General features: G+C 34.8%; 2 protein-coding genes across 2 annotated transcripts in view; one reads left to right on the top strand and one right to left on the bottom strand.

Annotated features, from left to right (window-relative positions):
* Positions 1-2,003: 2,003 nt before the first annotated feature.
* On the bottom strand, positions 2,004-8,539 carry LOC142344724 (uncharacterized). Its single transcript, XM_075396605.1, has 4 exons — positions 8,391-8,539; positions 7,523-7,618; positions 6,981-7,052; positions 2,004-2,271 (listed from the first exon to the last, which is right to left on the bottom strand). The coding sequence occupies exons 1-4, from the start codon at positions 8,391-8,393 to the stop codon at positions 2,116-2,118; spliced, it is 327 nt and encodes a 108-aa protein (XP_075252720.1). The 5' UTR covers positions 8,394-8,539; the 3' UTR covers positions 2,004-2,115.
* A 5,213-nt stretch (positions 8,540-13,752) lies between these two features.
* The window catches only part of LOC142344392 (trypsin, alkaline C-like), a 44,390-nt gene continuing 42,014 nt past the window's right edge, over positions 13,753-16,128 (top strand). The window contains exon 1 of the mRNA XM_075396003.1: positions 13,753-13,849. Within this exon, the coding sequence (XP_075252118.1) occupies positions 13,753-13,849 (97 nt within the window). The remainder of the gene's footprint in view (positions 13,850-16,128) is intronic.

The raw sequence follows: 16,128 nt of genomic DNA, 5'->3' as shown, positions 1-16,128 counted from the left end.
ACCCTCCTTTATTTTTAAAGATCAAATCAATAACACTACTGTTAATAATTTTAGCATAATGTCAGCAAAATTAACGAAAGTTTGATTAAAAGTACGGAAAATGTGATTAAAAACAACGGAGCATCATATACTATTCACAAAAATTTACACCTCAGTAACTCCCTGTAGAAAGCAAGAATCAGTGTAAAATGTCTGCGAATCAGTCTAAAATGTCTCTTTATCTCCATGTAAAATGCAAATATATAAAAAGTTCTGTTTATTTCCATATTCTAAGTTTTCTAATGATACCACTCACAACTCTCTACGATGATTATATCGATCGGCCAAAATTGACTGAAGAAGAAAAAACATTTGAGTATATAGTTCCCCCCCCCCACTAAAGTGGGTCAACACAATGAAACAAATAAACACTGCTTATCTGAAATTTATAAGGAAAGCTAGTGAATTTAAGCATTCAGTGCATATATTATTACTCTTTTATTGGAGCGTACTAACATAAAGTGGAAAACTTTTAAAATTTTTTGATTTAATCCTTTTTTTACTATTTACCCAACTACACTTGTCAAAATTAGTTTTCTGATTAAAACCGCTACTTTGAATTAGGATTATTTGTTTTACATTTCGTTTGAGTTCGCTTTCACTATATACTTTCAGTTTGGAATTGAATATCTTGTCTTTTTTTATAATTAGTCGGACTTGGCAATACGAACATTCATCATGCCCAAACTTTATTTGAACAGCTAAATTGTAATATGTGAAAGCACTTAATATGAAACTCCACTCTCTGTTATATTCCACATTGAGTCTCAATTGATCGAAAAACAAGATTTAAAAAATTTCTCTTACTCCTTGTTATTTTTATAGAGTTTGAAAGATTTTTTTTCTAGAAAAGCAGCAAAATATTTTCTAAAATTTGTCTTCCAAAAAAGCTGTAAACGCATTGCAGATCTTTTGACAATTTGTGGGTACTTCGACTCCATATTTTGCCTGCAAGCACATTTTTCGAGGAAAATTTTTCTGAATGCACAGCGCACGACCTTGATTTTAAGTCGAGTTGATTGTGTATTTTTGTACATAAAAAAGACATTTTCTAGCAAAAAAAAATTAGCAAGCGGTAAAAGATCAGATGGAATTGACCATCTTTTCTGTTTGAGTTGAGAAAGCTTTAAAGTAATCTCTTAAATATTAAGTCTGAAATTTCAAGATTTTTTCGCTCCTTAGCGCCGACATGATTAATAAAAAAAAATCAGACGTATGTAACTTTTTTTCTACCACAATACATGATCCGAAACAATAAGGGTCTCTGTTACCTAGACTATCTATTTCCTAAGACTGTATAAGCGACGTATACTCTTTCTTGAATTCAACAATGCATGTCTGCTTTGATTCTCATTTGAACAATAGCAAAACACAACAAAAGTTTCATGTTTTTGTTCACAAGAACATATTTTAACAGAGCATATTGGTGCAGTTTTTGAGTGCTGTTCAATATCGTCCATCATTGCAGTTCGGACGTGCAAAGTTAATGTTTTTTTTTGCGAATTGATGTAAGAAGTATGAAGTTTTTGTTGATATGAAAAAAAGCTCAATTATTGGACGCACTTAAAAATGAAACAACGTCATCTCGATCAAAAACAGTTTATTTAGACTACTTATGTTTTCAGGTTTTATTCACAACAGGTTTTATTTCACGCGTTGAAATCAAAAGCAATTGATCATCTAATCTTACCGGCTAACTTTTAATCATAATCTCATTGTCACGGTCATGAAAAAGATTGATATACGAAAACCGTGTAGGATAATAATATTGCAAAGAACAACAATCCAAACCTTCTCTGAAGTATTAAACTCTTATACGTGAAGCTTCCATCTTACCGGGGTCAAGAGGTCACTTTCATAAATAAAGATGGCAATTTCAACAAAATTAAGAACAGAAGGGAATATTTGAATGGAAAATGGGATAATGTCTGCTTTTGTATTTTGGTGACGCAAAATTATTAATTTTTGATAATACGTTTCAAATTGACCCTTGGCCCTGGTCAGAAAGAAGCGAGTGCGGTGTTTGTAAAACAGTTGTTATAACTAGACATCAATATTATATTATTAGTTTTAAATTCAGGCATCCTCAGGATCTCGAAGCAGCTCTCCTAGTAGTTGTTTGATAAATCCTCCTAACTCATCTTGGTCGATTGATCCGGAACCGTCAGCATCGTATGCTTGGAAAATGTTGTTGTAGAGCTCGTCTGGAATTTGCAAATCTGCCTCGTCGCACTTAAAACAAAAGAAAACAATGAAACATTGATACAGGAAAAAAAAACAAAAGCCCGAGCAAAAGCTTAGACATGTGTTCTGTAAGGGCGCCTGCAAGTAAGCCGCTCTAATATTTCGCTTTTTTATATGATTGGATCCACTAAAATATATTAAGCTAGAAAAAAATTGTATGCTCTTCTAAACATAGATAATTTACAAATTACCATGAAAAACTTAGCAATGATTGATTGCGAAAGATCGTTTTTTAAAGTCAATTACAAATTTCGCAAAAACTAACCTCAGAATTGAAGGGGTAAGCATGGGGAGTAGGTTTGGTTGTGAGCGCCGGTGGGGGGCGAGCGAACGGGGGGGGGGCGAGCGAATCAAAGATGCGCCCTTCACACCATGAACTTGTCTTTTAAAAGGTTTCCATGAATTTGATAACGGAAAATAATTCAAACAGGACAAGAAACAAGGCTTTTCGAGTAACTTATACAAAAAAGCGGTGCATCTAATGAACGTGCAATCAAGAGGTAGCTGGAAGATCAATTGACAATATCAGACAGCAATACGATCTTCTTAAAGCAAAATTTAGTCAACCTCAGTTTTAAATCTCATCAATTATTAATCACACCAAAAAAACGGAAAAAAATCCCACAAGATATCAATTGGCTACTTAAATGTTAAAAGCTAATTTGCTTATTTCCTCTAATGCAGCTTGTGTGTTTGTCACAATAGAAAACTGTTGAAGTCAAAAATTTAAAAAGATTGACAAAATTGTTACTTCTATCAATTGCTACGTGTTAACATTATTTCTGACAAATTGTTGAAGAGTGATTTAATTCAGTCTGCCCGACTTTTATCAATTTTAATCGCCTTTGTTACTCAGACTTTAGTAGTGTGAACTGACCTAAATTTGGTACATAACAAAAAAATATTTTAAGGAAAGAGCTAGTACATCAGTTAAAATTCAGTTTTGAACTTCCAGAGCGTCGTATGTATATTACAAAACAACGCATTCCACAAATGAATTACAACTAATTTAGAGCTTCCAGACGAGTAAATGTTCAAACATCTAAGCTCCTTTAAAAAGGAAATTCTCCACAGAAGTGCAAAATTTTGGATATGAGCAAATGGAATGAAAAACAGTTAATAATTAATGTTTGGGAAAACACCAGAATGCAATAAAGCTGAAATCGGCACATTTTTATAGTCCCATATTTTTAAAAAAAGATTAAGATGGAGAAACACAGAAAATGCTCCAACAAACAAAATGAAGAAACGAAAGAATGGGTTCAACATTGATATGCCTTTTTTGAGTATAAGTTATAAAAAAATCTCAAAATATATGCATTTGAGATCAGATGCATTGGAATATGATACCAAGCACATAATAACACCGTTTTGTAAATTCAAAATCGAAAATTCTCTTTGCTTCTGAAGTAAACAGATAAAAATTGTTTTCTTATTGCTTCTTATGTCAAACAAAATTGATTTTTATGGTGCCATTATAATGAAAAAAATCTATGAGCATGAAAACTTTTATGCAGTAACTTATTGTGTTTTGGTTTTGAACATAGGTTTTGAAAAAATAAGGACTGTTTTTAAGAAATAGTGACTGCAACAGAGATGTAATCCGTTGAGACTTTTAACCACAAAATAATTTTTTTTATGTTGAGTATATTTCTCTCAACGAAGACATTAGGTCAAAATAAAAAGCACGAACTTTGTCTAAAAATTGTTTCAACCTATGAAAACTGCTCTTTCTATTGTAAAATATCAACTGTCAGCAAAAACTAGGAGGACTTTTATTTGTTGCCTTTTGTCAGTTAGTTTTCTCAACAACGACTATGAAACCTGGCAATGATTTCGTAGCGAATTGGCCAATTTTCTCTACTAAAAAAGTCAACGATAAATTTCGGCAATCTTTACAAAACATTTAAAGCCGCGTTTTAAAAAACGACACCGAGGCTAATTGCTCTCAAACAACAAGTGATTGGCTTCATCAGTAGCTGGCTGAGGCATGGGGATACTAACTTTAGTTCAACTGAGGGAGAATGGTGAACATGGTGGTCTGAGAAGGGTTGGAGTGAACATGAGAGGGTGGAAGGCGAGCTTTGGTTGCTACGAGCGAGAAGTGCTACGGCTGGAATGAGGCTACGGGGTGAGATCAAGATTTGAATTGGCGATAGTGATGGGAGGACGGTATGTGAGGAGAGGCATATTCTATTAAGTGCAATATATGCCATGAATTTTTGACAATATGCAGTAATCCTTAGAACTGAGATAAAAATAATTGTCACATGTTTGTCTTGAACAGCAAAAATTATTTGTCAAAACTCAAGATTTTTAAGACCAATCCAGGCACTCTGTAATAAATCTTAAATTAGAACGACTATGCTATAATTGATCTGTGTAATTGATCTGAAAAATTTTTCGGAATTGCGAAACCAATTTAACCCTAAGAAACTGGAAATAAATAAAAATAACTCTTGAATTCTGGTTTACCGATTTAAAGGCAAAATTAAAAAAAAAAACATTTTAAAATCAAATTCCGAATAACTTGTAAAGATAAAGGCTACTTGCACAACTTGAATGCACGCCAATTGTAGTGCGAGGACAAACTATTGATCTTTGATCTCGTTTTTTTTACTGGTCAGTTCATTGGTTGTTTGGCGTGTTTTTGTGCTTGGAATTCTAACGAGCTATACATGACAACCCACAGATATTGGGTTCCGGTTTCAACGCATTTTTTCTTTCTTCTTTTGGGTTCAGCACTGTTAAGCTATTTTCATGCCTTATAGTTTAAAAGCACTTTTTAAGACAATTCTGAATAATTTACCTCGAAGAAATGAAAAGGACAAATTTTTCCCCCTAAATATGAGAACTTCGTGAACAATTTGAACAATAAGCTTAGGAAGCATATAAAAAAAGAGACTTTTTAACTGAAGTGATTCAATAGAATAAAAATTCCCAATAAAGCTCAAAATTTTCTTCAACGGGCGCTCAACGAGCAGATAATTAGAAATTGTCATCGATTCAAAACTGGAACCCCATAGTCAACTAAACAATTTGACATTTTTTCACCCCTACAAGTACAATTACCACTCAAATCTATTTTGATAGTGTTGAATTCACAATTTTCATCACAATAACTATTAAGAGTAGTTCTTTCTCAGAATCTCAATTGAGCTGGCATATTGACGTTGTGCCTATTAAATGATTAACCCTAAGTAAAACAATGCAAACTGGTTAAGATAGCTCTAGAACTCTAATTGGGCAGTTTGAATGCAAAACTGAAAGCCGATTTTCAAACCAAAATTCGAATTATTATTATTATAATTATTATTATTATTTTTATTATTATTATTATTATTATTATTATTATTAATATTATTATTATTATTATTATTATTTTTATTATTAAATTGACTTGGTATCCGCGATGCGGGAATCACTTTGTTAATGAATTACAAAAACAGGACCAATTAACAGGATACTGATAGTATTTAAAGTTCACAGCCTTTAAGTTCAACAGAGAGTTCAGCTGTTCCGAAATAACACCGTTGGACATGTCCAGTCAAAAGTTGAGATGTCATTTCACTGGGTGAGAACATTTGCATATTTCACAACTCTCAGGACAATATACTCTTCCAATTTGACTGCTTTCGTCTAATTAAAATGTGTTCTCAAAAATTGTTTTGCTGCAGAACGGTTACTGCGTGGTCCCTTGAAAACTTTCCAATAATCATCAAACTTAAGGGCAGTATCACAGTTGTAAACTTTGTTAAGCATAAGAAGATCATTTCAAACCAAAAGAAAACAGATTGGCAACAATTTGTTGTAAATGAGGCTCTGATTGTAGTCACTATCTGTAAAAAATTTCTTATTTAAAGCCCAATTGAACTGGTAGAAAGTTATAAACCTCGCGTGCACAACACGACTGCATGACAATGGTAGTGCTGCATACTTCTATTGACGCCGTTATTTCATCGACCATTTCAGGGTTGTTTGCGTCGTGCTTGGAACTCAATCCAGCTTAAGATGCCCACCAATAGATTTTAGGCATTCCGTTTGAACTTTCCTTTTTTTTCAATTCTTTTTGAGAGCTTTTAAAATAGTTTGGGGGACTACAGCGTGCTGGTAATGGGAATCTAAGTTGAATGTTCTCTTCAGCACTGATCGGTTAATTTTATACCCAGTAGTTTAAAAGCAATAATTCTCAGCAAAAATTGGAGAAATTGGGCTGGGAGAGTTAAAAAGTATATACTTGACCCTCCCACGGCAAATGAAACTGTTGAAAATTTGGAAAAAAATCGAATGTGTTGGAAATAAAGTGTGAAAAAATATTTGATTCATGCATCATCAAAATTTAGAGAGAGCCCAAACTTTCAATAAAATTCAATATTCTACCTTACGAGCGATTAACCTCTCAAATGATTATTTCAGTAGTTTTAAACAAATGTTTTCTAGTAAAACAATGTGATGGAAAAATTTAATTATAATAATCTATCTGAAACATTTCTGAAAACAACGGCAAAAACAAGCGTGGCAAAATAAACGCAAGCAAAAATTAAGTACGAAAAAGCACCCAAACTTCCAATCGAAGAAAGATTTTGAAATCCTGTAGGCAAAATTCAAACAAATGCATCCAGTACAGCAGTTCCACGGAAATGAAGGGTCTCTCTTATGGATAGCAATTTTTTTATGGGAAGCGATTGTTTACTTACTAGTTCGCTTTGTGAGAGGAAATGTTTAATCAACTGCTTCGTCTCGTCTTTGTCTAATGACCCGTTTTTGTCCTAAAGCGAAAATAAACTCTCCTGAATTTAAAAATTTGCGCTCATAGACACAAATTGGTGTGTTTTCTGAAATCATTGAAGAATCATTGAAATTATCCAAGATGCCGTTAGTGCATTCGACAAATTCGCTCTAATAAATTAGTTAAATCAGCTCAGATCGATATTTGACATAAAATGGTTGATGAGACTTGCAAATGGCAAATAAATTGACTGCGTCAGAATTGAGATACGTCATCAAGACACGTCACGAGACCCAGACCACGATCTTTGCAGTAATTATAATCTTTAATTTTAAATTACACTTTCTCCAACCTTAGTAAGGAGATAACTAACGGTGAAATATTCTGTGTTTTCACTTTTTCAACTCTGTTATTTTCCCTGTTAAGTTTGGGGAAAATCCTCGACTCGGGAAGCAATTTTATAAAAAAAATAACTAAAATCTCAAAGACAATCTTTAACTTTAAGGATACCTTATCGAATTCCTGCATGATGTTGGCCACAATGCACTTGATAGCATCCTCGTTGTCTAAGAGAGACTTGATAGCCTCCTTCTCTTTCTCTCCACTCTGCGATATAAAACATTCCACAATTAAAACCTCTAAAATCAATTTGTTTCAAAACATCTATTGAGAGAGATCGTCTTCAGTTCTGAATTTAAAAGAAGTAAGTATATCATACTTGCTTCTTTTAAATACCAATTCAGAACTGGAGACGATCTCTCTTCAGTACTCGAATCCGTAAGTGAAATCAGTTTAATAAATCTTTTTCGCATTTTGTAGTCACCACCCAAAACCTGATTTACTGAAAACACTTTTGGAGTATAGAAGATAGAAACCCTAATGATCAGTGGATTCAAATCTTACAAGATTCTTGCAAGATGATTTAAGACTTGCAAGATGCTTCAAAACTTGCAAGATTCATGCAAGATGATCTTAAAATACAAGATTCTTGCAAGATTATTCGAAATTTGCATGATTCTTGCATGATTCAAAACTTACGAGATCGATTCTTGCAAGATGATTCAAAACTTACAAGATTCATTGTTCAAAACTTGCAAGATGACTCAAAACTTGCATAAATCTTGAAACATGTTTCAAAACTTGCAAAATTCTTGCGAGATGATTCAAAACTTGCAAGATTCATGGAAGATTATTTAAAACTTGCAAGATTCTAGAACAATTATCTCAGCAAAAGCTAAGTTGTTTTTTTGTTTTGCCGTCGATGCAATTAATGCCAATTTTTAGAACAATTTTGAAGTACACGCGGCGCAGAAGTTGCCGCAATTTAAACTTAAACCATCCATATTGAATTTGAGGCTAAATTTTAGAAGTGACTTACCATTTGAGTTAAATTAAATTAGTTAGTTATTCACCAAATGGTATCAACTGAAATGGAAGCTGAGCGAATAATGAAACAGTGGAAAAATGAAGCGCAGCTTTTGTTGCTTTAGATTCAACTTTTGTCTACAATATGCGCGTCGCATAGATAACAAAACTCTCCCAAACTGATGCCACTAAAATAAAGTATATTAACTTTTTGCAACACGCCGAGTTTTGTTTATTATTCCTTATTGTAAACTTGAGAAGGAAAAAATTGTTCAAAGTTGTATAAATATTTTACCAAAGTTGTCTCCGTGAGTGAGGACGCCCATCTAGCCGAATGGGCATCTAGCAGAATGAGAAAAAATGGCAAATAAAGCTGATTAGTCCCCCCCCCCTCTCGCGTTATGGTCAGTTCCCGGGTCGAGGCATGAACAGCTAAATATCGGTGATAGGAGTGTAAAAAGTTTTCCACCGTTGAAAATCAGGGGTAAGGGTGGAAAGTGGATAAATATGAATTTCCTTCTTAGTCCATCTTTATTCCACACAATTCCACCCCTATTCCACCCGTAAATTCTTAAAGTGGACAGATCGGAATTTCCCTCTAAGTCCACCTTTATTTCACCGCAATTCCACCCCTATTTCACCCCTATTTCACCCGTAAATTATTTAAGTGCGGACAGATCGCAATTTTAAGATCACACTAAAATAGGTCATAAAAAACATCCAGTGCCACAAATTTGATACCCAATGCATAAAACGCAAATTTTCATCACTTTTTAGCAAAATTTTGGTTGAAATGTGGTAACGACAACTTTTCTATATAAATTTAATTTCTTTCTTGTTCGGCTAACCGCTCATTCGGCTAAGCACACTCCATTTTCTATCGTTTTTTTCAGCAATGAAGTCTGAAAAGAAGTTTAAAACTTCACACAAATGTTTCTATGCTTTCAATGCAGCTTTGCAACTTGTTCATTTTGACACATTTCTGTTTAGTTTCGCTTTAAAAAGGAATTAAAAAAATAGATTTTTCGTTTCATTGACGCATGTCAGCGAATGAAATAGATTTCAGAGAATGTTTGAATTTGCGCTCTCTTTGATATTTCAGCTGAAACCGAATGACGTGTCAATTGTCATAACCAAACTATATTTCCCAGGCACAAATATGAACAAATAACGACTTCCAAAACCTTGCATTTAGGTAATAGAAACTGAAAAAAAAATTGAAGCGCTGTTTGCAGATAGCGGACCAATTGACAACTGTTACTCTTGAAAAAATCCAAGCCTGAATAATGTTACATCTGATCCCTGGCGATGAGCGGTTTGAAATCTTGCATGAATCTTACAAGATGACTCAGATCTTGCAAGATTCTTGCAAGAATCTTGCAAGATATCAATAAAGGCAAAAAATAAATCAGGTTACAAATATTTTAGAAAACATCTTTGAAGCAAATTATTTTTTATTAAACAAGTTACAAAACCAAAATCAATAAAAAATTTTTTGGCCCGTTTTCAAACTCTTGCCAGAATCTTGCAAGTTCTGCAAAAGTTATTTCAGTATTTATGGAAGCTATAACTAACTGAAAACCAAATGAAATAATTATCACCAGCATTTCGATCAGCAGAACTGATTCTAATTGACTTTTTCTTTTCGCAGTTTTTTCCTGTTATAGCATTGCAACTTGTAAAAAATCGCCCTGGTCGAGGATTTTGGCCAAAATTATGTAACATCAGCGGCAACTAGCGTTGACAAGTCGGAAAATTCTCTGCAATTTTCTTAAATAATCTTGCGTTGATTGCGTTGACTTTAACGTACATGTTACATATTTTGCGTTGAGTTTAGCGTAGAGCTTACTTATTTTGCGTTGAATTTAAGGTAGATCTTACATATTTTGCGTTGAATTTAGCGTAGATCTTACATATTTTGCGTTGAATTTAGCGTTGATTTTACAAAAAAAACAAAGCTCAGAAATCTGGGTATGGGACTAAACCCACTGACCTCGTGCTTACTTGTCGCATCTTCTACCACTGTGCCACAGAACCTTAATTTTCCTAGGAACCGCACTCTTTACAAATCGAAGTGTAACATTAGGATTCACACAGTTTTTGCGTTTCTAAGCGTAGATCTTACAAAACGTTGCGTTGAATTTAGCGTTGACTTTTCGTAATTTTGCGTTGAATTCAATTTAAATCTTAATCGATTTTTTTTTCAATTTTGACTCTCCATTTCTGTCGTTTCAACTCGCAAAAACTGCCCCTCCCACGAACCCCACACCCCTTCCCCCTAACACACAGTACCCCCATGTACCCCACCTAACGCAAATCCCCCACCTACACCCTCTCCCTCACCACACGTAACTCCCCCCCACGCACCCCCTATACCCCACCATTGCACAAACCCCTCGCCACGTACACTCCCCCCAACACCACCCCTCTCGCCCACCCCCCACCCCCACACGTACCCCCACCCCCCAAATCTACGCTAAATTCAAAGCAAATTATGTAAGATGGGCGTTGGGTGCATTGAGTTCATGAAAGATCTACGCTAAATTCAATGCAAATTATATAAGTTCTACGCTAAATTCAACGAAAATTTTGAAGGCTCTACGCTAAATTCAACACAAAACATCTAAGATTGGCGTTGAATGGGTTGAATTTATGTAGGGTCGACGGTCAAGCGTTGCTCTTACATAAATTAAACGCTTTCAACGCCAATCATACATAATTTTGCGTTTTTAGAGTTGACACAACGGCCCGGGCGAAAAAAAGTTGGGAGCTTTCTTCTCACTATTTGCAGTCCCAAAAGTAAAAAATTCAATTTTTTTGGACAATAACAACATTAGTGTAATAAATCTGTACACATTTAGTCTGAACTCCAAAAAAGCGGACAAGGAAGGTTGAAGAGACGGAACATTTCAAGACATGCCAGACATGATTCAGAGCACAAGCAGGGACTGTCATTTTGACACGTTTCTGTTTAGTTTCGCTTTAAAATTTAATTTAAAAAATAGACTTTTTGTTTCTTTGACGCATGTCAGCGAATGAAATAGATATCAGAGAATGTTTGAATTAGCGGCCCTTTGATATTCCAACTGAAACTCAATGACGTGTCTAATGTATAAACCACATTTTATTTCCCAGGCAAAGTATGGACAAATAACAAGTTTGAAAACCTTGCATTTAGGTAATAGAAACTTGAAATCAAATGAAGCGCTGTTTGCAGATAGCGGACCAATTCAAAGCAGATATTCTTGGAGAAATTCAAGCCTGAATAATGTTACATCTGATCCCGGTGATTGAAATCTTGCATGAAACTTGCAAGATGACTCAGAACTTGCATGATTCTTGCAGGTGTAATAGATCTGTACACATTTATTCTGAGCTCCAAAAGTGCGGACAAGGAAGGTTGAAGAGACGGAACAGTTCAAGACACGCCAGACATGATTCAGAGCACAAGCAGGACCTGTAACAAAAAACTGGACCTGCAATCTGAACCTTTCTACAATCTCCATAAATTGTCTTTTGCATTTTTTTCTCAACTGGGAACAAATTAATAACCTTTCAACTTTTGTTTTGATACTGCTACGGATAAGACCACATGTCTATATTTTCTGAAACTGTTTAGCCCATATCTCTTATTCAAACATTTCTTTTCTTACATTACAGTATCAAAAAACTAATTGACCGTTTTTAAGTACTAATAACCTGGAGCTGGGTTGCAAAATATTCCCCGATGGTCTTTTATGTAAAAACGAATTTCTGAAGTACCCTCCTGCATAGTGTGAAGGAAATCAGCCTAGAAAACGTACAATGGGTGGGAGTGATCGGCTTGTTGACTTTTCCTAAAAGCGATAAAAAAGCATTTGAATTCAATTTCTGGTTCTCTTCAAACTATCAATTTCATTTCAAATGGTGTTTAATCTTTATCGGATTTCGAAAACTAACTGAGTCTGATCAGATATTTTGACTTTGGCGTGATGCACATATACAACTTTTCGAAGTAAACAAAATATATTGACGGCTCAATGTCCTTTTGTTCAAAAATTTGATTTTTTTGTTACATTACTAAGCTCTCTTCTTTGGGCCTTCCGAAACAACAACCTATTATTATAAAGGCTGAACTCAAATATCGACAAATACTGAAATCAAGTACCGAAAATAAGCTCTCACTCACTCTTAGTCTGTAAGAGCTTAAGGTCATGCCTCATACAAGTACAAAAATTACATATGTTTACTGCTCTTACAGACATTAATGTCTTGGCATTTCTTGAAGACTAAAAAGAGTTATTGTAATTGATCAGATGTGTTGATACACGCAGCAGTGGTTGGGGATGTGCGTGCGGAGTTGATGGAATTTTTACGGAGAAATTTCACAATTTATTTCATCACAGCGCAGCAATCAACAATACTTTTCATAGCGTAACATTACTTTCCGATTTTCGAAATTGTGCAACACTTGAAAATTCAATAATGGTTTTGAAAATTTCAAATTTTTCAAGATCATTTTCGTATCAACAGAGGATGGAATAAAAAGTCTCTACAAGTTGAAATGTTGAAAACAAAAGTTTTCAGCATTTAATCTTTGAAGTCTTCGAAGAAAAACTGACAAAATTAATGATTTAACTTTTTTACTGTTGCAATATAAAGCATCGGTGTTGGCTGCTGGCCCCATCAAAAGTTCGGCGCGGATAACCAGCGCAACAAAGTTGAACAACTAAAATCATACATAAGACTTGCCAAGTCTTGGCCAAGACTTGCACAAAACTGAAAAGTCTTAAATGTGTTATGATCATAGCTCTGAATCAATACTGATACCTAGACTTGCAATTAGACTTGCCCAGTACTGATATTGACTTGGCGTGAAGTACGGGATGACTTCAGATCTAAAAATGTCTCTAATGAACGCTGAATTACTAAAATCACTATTGATGAGTGGATTTAAATTTTGCAAGAACCTAACGAGATTATTAAAGTCTTGTTAGATTTTTTCAGTTATATCACAAAAATGTAAATCTTGGCTAAAACATTAACAACATTTTCTAAGGCGTTTTCTAAGGCTAAGGTTGAGGGGGGGGGGGGTACACAACCAATTTGATTGCGAGCTGAGAAAAAGAATTAAGTACTTTTGAGCAACATGCCTTAACTGTCAGAGAATTATTTTTCTAATCATTGCTTAAAACGACGCAGCTATAGAACGCGCAAGCGAGATTAAATTAAATCCAAGAAAATAAGGAAGATTTTGACCTCGAGGAAGCATGAGCGTCTAATGTAAAAAAGAGGGCGGTCGGTAATCGAGTCAGAATTTGTTCACTTACGAAATGTGATGAACGAAACAGTGTGTTCAACTAAACCCACAGGTTGATGATTGCTTTACTTAAAACATGTCACTAATTTTTGCGTCCGGTTGGAGGTTATTATTACCATTGTTCTGGCTGATAATTGATGCAGCTCAAAATAAACCTTCCTGGCGAATAACAGGTAAAATATTCCAGAAAGATAACTTATGAGAAATTATCTTAGAAAATAATTTTAAGATGAGAAAAACTCGTAAGAATGTAAGTTAAGCGGCAACAGGTTGAAAAAATTTCTTCGTCCGATTGTATTTTTTTCAGAAATCTTACATAAATTAGCAATGAATCAGATTCACCATTTTTCTTTATGTCAATTTTTCTCAAACGTTTGGTATGAAATATCACTTCTACAGTCGCCGATTTTTAGCATCCTGATTTTAAGCCCGATCTCTGCTAAATCAATAGCACGGATCTTATACAAATTGAAGAGATTAACAAATAAATTAACGAATAATTACCCATAAAATGTTTTCAAATTACCAGTCCCTTTAACAGTAGGAGCGTTAACCAGTAAAATTTTGAGAAGGAATAATTTCACCCATTGCAGGACTTGAAGGTTAAAAACTCAATTTTTTGTGGGTAATAAGCGACGTTCTCATATAAAACTACATTTTTTACATTTCAACAACGTCAAAGGATATTCCAAAGATTTGTCGAGGAATACACTAAAGGATTATTATATTTTTAAAAATTTTCAAAATAAAATTTCTTTATCAAACTGGAATGGTACACTCATTGAAAAAGAGTAAACGCAAAAAATTCAATATTACGTATTAATCTACTTGTTTTAGAAGCCAATTTTGGTCAATATAACTTTAGATGTTTGTCTGGATTTTTTAACCAATCTATTTTTGACATGCTTACTTACAAATGAAATCCATATAGAAGTTGGCCAGTTTTCCATAGGCAGCTGTATTTTGAGATAAATAATACAAAATAGCATGCGATATGATTTAAGTTGTGGACCATTTAACGAAGACAATCTCGACTGAGTGTTATTGATTTCTCTTGTGAACTGACTTTTGTTGAGTTTGTAAGTATTTTAGTCTTGCAGTGTTTACGACTTTAACAGGAGTATCGGTTTTTCTAAACTCGAAGAATGGTATCTTACAGGTGTTTTTTAGCTGAAGCAGGTTCAATCTTGACTTCAGCCTTGACTTGTTCTTTTCGAACATTGATCTCTATTTTTAAACTGTGACTACCGTTTTCAATCAATAGACTTTAATGCCTCTAAAAGTAGTTTATACTATAATCACGATTATTAGGAACTGCGGGTGTAATTCCAGGTCAAAAGTTATTTTTTATAAATTTTGATGACACCAATCCTTTCTCTCTATGCAAACGACAGAATCCTCTCCCCACCCCAAAAAACCCCTATTACCTCCCTCCCCGCATACCATTGCCCCACCTGCCAACAACCGCAATTTAAAAATTTGTGTTTGCTTCTTTTAACAGTATTCTACAGTTTTAACAGGCAAAAACTTTTTCGTTTCTTTTTTTTTCCGTTTTCTCTTACCTCACAGTGTATCCAATCCCGTAAATCTTGTCCAGATTCCCATGAATCTTACATTTCGCGGAAAAATGATCAGGAGAATTTAATGATCACCTGGAAATTTATTCATTTGGAATCTTGCTCTTTATCCAAGACAAATAAAGGGAAATTCGAGAACAATGGTATATTTTCGGGGAATTTGCCGGAAAACTCAGGAAAACCGATACCTTTTGGGCATCCCGGGAAACTCCGGAATACTGATGCATATTTCTTGGCGGGGAGGGGGTTATATGCCGGGAAACTCGGGAAAACTAAATATTGTTTTTGGAAAAATATGATGCGGAATTCCACAAAAAATAACATCCCAGTGCACCGATTCCCGGAAATCTTAATAAGTTCCCGGAAAATTTCCCGGCAAGACCCAGGAAAAACAAGGGAAAGTCCCGGGAAACTTACCGGGAAACTTTCCAGGGTTCGTAAGATATGCAAAGATTGAGTAAGATCCCGCATTTCCCGGCAGGGTTTCCGGGAACCAGTGTTTCCTGGCAGGGAAACCGGGAAAAAAGCGGGAAACTTACCAGGAAACCCAGGGTTTTTCCTGCATCTTATCAGGGTTTCAGGGAATTTCGGGTTTTCTTACCAGGGAAACTTACCAGGAAAACCCAGGGTTTTTTCCCTGCATCTTATCAGGGTTTCAGGGGGATATAAGATTCTCAACAGGAAAACCGGGAAGAACCCCAGATCTTACCAGCGTTCTCGGGAAAAATAGGATTTCCCACAGGAAAACAGGGAAAAACGGATCTTATCAGGGTTCACTTTGGACAACTCTATGACCTAAACAAAAAGACCTCTTTTTAAAAGTACCTATTTGAAATAATCGTAAACATCCGTACGAAAACCTTATTTTTATAAAC

Source organism: Convolutriloba macropyga, chromosome 1, assembly GCF_964194025.1.
Source record: "Convolutriloba macropyga chromosome 1, txConMacr16.3, whole genome shotgun sequence".
NCBI lineage: Eukaryota > Metazoa > Xenacoelomorpha > Acoela > Convolutidae > Convolutriloba > Convolutriloba macropyga.
The sequence above is the reverse complement of the archived record's forward strand: the minus strand, read 5'-3'. Positions and strand labels throughout refer to the sequence as shown.

What these genes read in the sequence shown, in the direction of transcription:
- LOC142344724 (XM_075396605.1), bottom strand. An exon ending in TCATGCAGGAATTCGATAAG is followed by an intron (nt 7,053 to 7,522) that starts GTATCCTTAAAG and finishes TTTTCGCTTTAG; the next exon opens with GACAAAAACGGGTCATTAGA. An exon ending in TCCTCTCACAAAGCGAACTA is followed by an intron (nt 2,272 to 6,980) that starts GTAAGTAAACAA and finishes TTTTGTTTTAAG; the next exon opens with TGCGACGAGGCAGATTTGCA.